Raw genomic sequence first — 6,395 nt, 5'->3', positions numbered from 1 at the left:
GGCCTGTATAGACAGGCAGTGACGAGGAAGTGATGGCTGGGCTTAGAGCCAATGAGAGGGCAGAACAGCAAGGCAATAAAGGTACAGGTTAAACAGGAAGAAGCTGGTTTGATTCTCTTGGGAAGCTACGGTGGGGTGGTGAGCTAAGGTTAGTTGGTGGCTATCACTCTGATCTCTACGGCTTTCACCCCTGTATTTGGCTCTGTGTTTCTTATTTAATAAGACTGTTTAGAAATTTGTCTACAGTTTTGGGCCTGTAAAAAGGCCCATTGGAGAAACTTGTGGCAAAGCAAAAACATCTACCTCATGACCAGGAAGCAAACGAAAAGGAAAGCTGTGATAAAACACCATGACCAAAAGCAACTTATAGAAGAGTTTATTTTGGCTTACATCCCATAGGGAGAGTCCATAACAGCAAAGGAGGCATTGGCAGCAGGTGCTGGAGCAGGTGGCTGAGATAAAGCTCACAACTCAACTGCACACAGGAAGCAGAACAAGCAAACAGGACCTAGAATGAGGCTATAGCTGATCAAAGCCCACCCTCAGTGACACACTTCTTCTAGTAAGGATGTACCTCCTCAAAGTTCCACAACCTCCCCAAACAGTGCCACCAGTGGGGGACCAGGTGTTCAAACATATGAGCCTATGGGGGGCATTTTTCATTCAAACTACCACAGTTTGAAATATATGAGATATGAGAGAAACATAACATGATCTTAAGGAACATACACTCCAGTAGGGAAATACACAGTCCTACTTATAGTACTAAGGCACATCCTTGAGAATGCAAAGTAGGGCACAATTATTTGTGGGGCAGCATTTCAGAGAAGGGTAAAATCACTGCCAGTGGGCACTGGGGGGTTGGGGTGACAGGTTAGAAGTCTTCATGGAAAAGTAGGATTTGGATTGGCTCTGGAAGGGTGGTAAGATGTGTGTTGGTGGAGGCAAGGGAGGGTACTGTGGTTAAGGAAAGGGAAGGCAGGTAGCTAAGTGGAAGAAATGTAGTGAGAGGCCCATATGCTGCGGAACTGAGGCCTCCCCAATAGCTGCTGAAGCAGACAGCAGGGAGTCCTGGGGTCCCCAGAGCCAGAGGCATTGTGATGCAACTGCTGTGCTGCAATATTCAAGCCCGTGCCAAGCCATACTGGAATCCAGTGCTGAAGGAAGTCAGTAACACTGAGCTGTCTCTATTGAAAATCTTTTGCTTAGCCTGGAGTTTTTTTTGTATTCATTTTGATTTTTAAAGACAGTGTATTAAATATTACTTATTTTGATTATTGACTGTGTCTGAGACAAGGGCCTCTTACTTGTGTTATTAGAGTCCCAAGCCTGTGCTCTATTTTTGAAGTTTCACTTGTGGGACATGGATATTTATTTCATTATTACTAATTATAGCTTACTCGTGTTATAAATATTCTTTGGTTAGTAGAGAGTAGTTAGTAAAATATAATTAAAAGGAGTAAATCTGAACTTGAAGATTGACTTGGTACTTTGGAGTCTAAGTCTAAGAAAGGGACACAAACCCTTGTGCTCCTGACTCACTCTCTAGGGAGCGCTTTCCGAAGCCCGGCCCATGCAGTGTCTGCAGGAGAGGGCACCGTTGGGCCTGCGCTGCTGTGGGGGAAGGCACCCTGAGAGTACCAGGCACTGCCATCTATTTGGAGGTTGGTTTGGGCAACTCTGCTGTTGCAACAGCCAGAGGGACTGTGCTGCACAGCCCGAGGCAAGCCCTGCAAATGGGCCTCCTGAGTGGCTCCAGGTCAGGCTGCTCACCGAGCTCTATCAATGGCTCAGGGCTTTGTGGATCTGTGGGACAGGCACTGTGTGTACAGTGTGTCAACAATACATCTTCAGATGTAAAATTTGAAATCTTCTTTTTGACTTTTTGAGACAAGGTCTTGTGATGGAGCTTAAGCTGGTCTTGAATTCACGATCCTTCTGCCTTAGCTTCCTGAGTGCTGTGATTACAGGAGTGGGTCACTGCACCTGAAATCTTCAAATCTGAAATCTACTGGTCATCGCACACCAGAGAGAAGCGAAATGTCATTTTTTCCAGGGAAGAAATTAGATGGCGGCGCAGATCTCACAGAAGGGTGGGCGGTCAGGAGGCCCCCACCCTCATCACCAGGGCACCGGCTTATCATCTGATATGGACCTCCCAGTCATCAACAACACTCAGGCAAAGTCTCTCCAGACTCAGGGCGGATGTTCTGTCGTAGTATGTAAAAGCTGCAGGCTGAACTTTACCATCTAAATAGCAAAACAATAGAAAGACACTGTGAGAAACCAGGAGAAAAAACTTTTTTTCTCCTCCAAATCTGATTCGTTGTCTGGTGCTCTCAAACGATGTTACATCTCACGTAGGAGAACCAGGTAGCACTTTTATTCATGACTTCCTGTGAATGTTTTAAAACATGAAAAGTCTAATTGTTTGGAGTATACTCCAGGTTGGAAAGAAACTATAAGGAACAGAGTGATCTGTTCAAGACATGCAGGAGGGGAGGGAAGGCACAATTCTACACCATCCCTCACGTTAGTCCTTTAAAACACTAAGAATCTCCAGAGCTGAAGATGCCTGTACCCTATTACAAATTAAGAAACACCTAGAATACTATTACGGGCCTTCAATAATGTCTCTTATGTTAACTGTGGGCAGAAAGACCAATTCATGGAGAGAAGCAGATTAGCCCTGCTCACTCTAGAGACTAGAGAACCAACCCAGAAAGGACAGAGATTGCCTTAGCTAAGCATTGTTTGACAGTCTGGGAACAAACCATCTCTTCACAGCAGATACTTCTGTGTTTACAGGACAAATGCTCAAGTGAGAACGAACCGTTTGCTTACCAGATGAGTGGGTAGTCACAGAAGATGGCTTCTCCCTAAAGCCCAAGACCAAGATCTGCTCCACTACGCACTTGCTGGGATAGTGACCTTTCTCATCAGCACACCTGGAACAGACACAGACGGTATTAGGAAAAGGAGAGACATGGAATTTTTAACTGGTCACCGGGTCAACATCTTCATCCTTGTGAGTTCTCCCTGTCTGTCTCTATGGATTCACGGTCCATACAGGAGCCACATTCAGTAGGACAGAGATGAAATCAGATGGCTGTATGCACCAGGGACTAGGGAATCAGGGACCACATTAATCTCCCTAAATTGTTTGAAGGACACAAAAGACACAGCATAGCTTGGAGATTATAATCAAACCAAAGGAAAGCAGGTATTTAATTAATTGGTGCATGGAAGAATGACGGTATTAGCGAGTACTTAAGCTAAGTAGTTTTATTTTGTAGGCAGCTGGGGAAAAGAAGATAAGGACAAGAAACAAGGAGCTTTCAGGGTCAGTAACTGAAAACACAAATGGCCGTCACCACTCATTTATCTAAATAATAGCTTCAAGACTTTTTATTAGTAATCTCTATTTTATGAACATGAATGTTTTGGCTACATGTATGTAATACATGCCCTTACAGGTCAGAAGGGGGGAGGTCAGATCCCCTGCAGCTGGAGTTACAGACCATATGGGTGTTGGGAAGTGAACTTGGGTCCTCTTCAAGAGCAACCAGGGCTCTTTAACCCATAGGCCAGCTCTCAAACTGCCAAACGGTAATTGAAAACTTGAGCTATCCACTTAGTTGAAGAAGCCAGGAGGGTAGCATAATCGAAGAAGAGTCGCGGCCTTGTAGCCAGCTGCCTCACCTGTTGGTCAGAACGCCGGAACAGAAGGAAAACCTGCGGCGTAAGAACTGGTCCTGGTGGAGGTACTGGAATGAATGGCCATCATCAAGATACAGCTCTCCCTCTGCAGAAGCCTGCAGAGCGAATCACAGAGGATTGGCTAATGGCAAGTTTTATAGGAAAAAAAAAAAGTCATCTTCTAAAAGGAAAGAGTAACTTCTGAAAATCAGTAAGAAGTCTGAAAAGGTAAGTATCCAAGCTGCACAATTACACACAAGTTCCTTACACATTCACTATCCAGTCACTCCTGAGCAGATAATAAAATAACATGAACAGCGAGGTTTCATAGAGGAGCACAAAGGGTTAGACTTTGTTGAAGGAAATTTAAATGTGAAGTATGATCAGTAACGGCTTCCGTGAAAATACTTTCCTAGAATGTGACAAGAAAGTTCACAGAACTTGGAAAATATCATTGTATAAAAGATGAAATCAGGGGGCTGGAGAGATAGCTCAGTGGTTAAGAACACTGGCTGTTCTTCCAGAGGACCTGGGTTCAATTCCCAGCACCCACATGGCAGCTCACAGCTGTCTGTAACTCCAGTTCCAGGGGATCTGACACCTTCATGCCGATGCACATAAAATAAAGTTATATAAATTACAAAAAAATCATTAAAAAAAAAAAGATGAAATCAACTGTCTTTAGAAGCCCTTCCTACTCAAAGGGGGAGGAACCCTTTTGCAGCCAAACACTATAGCCCTCCACATGGCAGGTTACCTATCAACAGTGTTTGCTGCAGGGTGGGTCTCCAGCTTATTGCATTCATTCTGGGACCCCACATGGACCCTAGACCATAGTTTGGCTGAAGAAGACAAGTTTCAATAAAGTACATGGAAAAGAAAGCTGTAATTTACCTATTTCACAATATTAATATAAACATAACTATAACAAGAATATGTATTTGGCTCTGTAAGGTATTAGGGTAAATGGATAAGAGATGTGTATAACACAGGCTTCACTTGGCTCAGAAGACACTCTCAACACTCCAAAGCCATACTCAAGGAGACATTAGTGATTTGAGCTGCCTGATGAGAACAGAAGTCACTGAATGGGTTAGGTATACCCAAAATAGTTAAGACTCATTGTTTTATGACCCTCTTCTGTAGGAGACTGTGTTTCAGAACTAATCTTCAGGGGCAGGCTGCATAATAAATGTTATTCTAGTAATGCCAACCTGAGAGAGAGACATTACATGCCCAAGAAACATATTTGCATATTCCTGGATCTCAGCATTCCTAAGAAAAATGCTAGGAAGGGCAGACTTCACAGAGATTCAGAAATGATTCAGCCCTTGATTTTTGAGATAAACACCAGGGGCACTATTTTGTACAAGATTCATTACTTTTTCATACCCTCAAAAGGCCAACAGATGGAATAGAAGGGGGAGAGGTAACGGGTTTTCCAAATACCTGAGTACTTAGAGCAACCCGGAGTCCATATGGGGAGTCAGTCATCCAGCCTGTGGACTTTCCCACACTAGTCTTTATTGGTACCACACTTCCGCCTCGTTGAAACACTGGTATCTGCAACAGAGCAGCACTCTCAGGGGCAACATACCCATACAAGAAACTTTCCAAGTAGAATTTTTAAATATTTCACCATATGAGATCCGAACTCTTTACAGATATAGACTCAAGCAAAGAATATTTGTGGGCAGGGAAATGGCAAGCACGGGGACTGTGGAATTAAAAGAAAACTAAAAATATGGTCCATTAAAATGATTACTTATTTATTATTTGTTATTATTGCTGTGTGTGTATGTGTGCGTGTGACACATCCATGTCATGGCATGTGTGTGAAGGTCAGCAGACAACTTTGTGAAGTCAGTTCTCTCTTTACACATGTCTTCATGTGGTCCTGGGAATTGAACTGAGGTTGTCAGACTTGCATGACAAGCCCTGAGCTAACTCGCTGGCCCCAAGTCATATTTTAAATTATTGGGGCAATTATCTACCATCCCCCAATTTATTAACTATACCTGTCTGTCTCAGCTTGGGTTCTGTTGCTGTGATAAAACACTTGACGGAAAGCAAATTGGGGGTGGGGAGAAAGGGGTTTATATCATCTTCCAGCTTATAGTCCCTGGTCAAGGGAAGTCAAGACAGGAACCCGGAGACAGGAACTGAAGCAGAGATCACGAAGAAACACTGCTAATGGTTTCCTTCCGGGAGTACGTTCAGCTACTGTCCTTATACCTCCCAGGACCACTGCCCTGGGGTGGTACCACCCACAGTAAGCTGGACCCTCCAGCATCAATCAACAATCCAGGAAAGGCCACACAGACTTGCTACAGGCCAATCTGACAGAGGCAGTTCCTCAACTGAGGCTCCCTCTTCCCAGGTGACTCTAGTTTATGTCAAGTTGACAAAAACTAACTTGCCTTTTTCATTTAAATGATGAATTTTATTCTGCTCATCCTATTAGAGGCCCAGAGGACTCCAAAAAATAACTCGTTTTTCAACTTGATCAGAAAGGACTTCTATTTTAGATCTTTAACATCCTTGTCAATAAAATAACAAGCATGTTATTCTAGAGACATGCTAAAGAATGGGTTTTTCTGTTTATGTAAGTGGGCCCAATAGTACTAGTGTACACAAAGTGTTCTGGGTCTGAGGAGGTGACTTATGCCCTTTCTCACCACGTCTGTACTCTTTTC

At 43.6% G+C, this 6,395-nt stretch overlaps 1 protein-coding gene across 2 annotated transcripts in view; it reads right to left on the bottom strand.

Moving 5' to 3' along the window:
• Positions 1-360: 360 nt before the first annotated feature.
• Positions 361-6,395, bottom strand: part of Ganc (glucosidase alpha, neutral C) — a 55,565-nt gene continuing 49,530 nt past the window's right edge. For both annotated transcript variants that reach the window (XM_052726250.1, XM_052726249.1), the window contains 4 exons: positions 5,149-5,262; positions 3,703-3,815; positions 2,845-2,948; positions 361-2,250 (listed from right to left, as the gene is read on the bottom strand). In XM_052726250.1, coding sequence (XP_052582210.1) covers positions 2,141-2,250; positions 2,845-2,948; positions 3,703-3,815; positions 5,149-5,262 — 441 coding nt within the window. In that variant the 3' untranslated portion in view covers positions 361-2,140. The remainder of the gene's footprint in view (positions 2,251-2,844; positions 2,949-3,702; positions 3,816-5,148; positions 5,263-6,395) is intronic.

This window comes from Peromyscus californicus, unplaced genomic scaffold (genome assembly GCF_007827085.1).
Source record: "Peromyscus californicus insignis strain IS unplaced genomic scaffold, ASM782708v3 Scaffold_7__1_contigs__length_154581171, whole genome shotgun sequence".
Taxonomy (NCBI): domain Eukaryota; kingdom Metazoa; phylum Chordata; class Mammalia; order Rodentia; family Cricetidae; genus Peromyscus; species Peromyscus californicus.
This window is presented reverse-complemented; position numbering and strand designations above follow the sequence as displayed.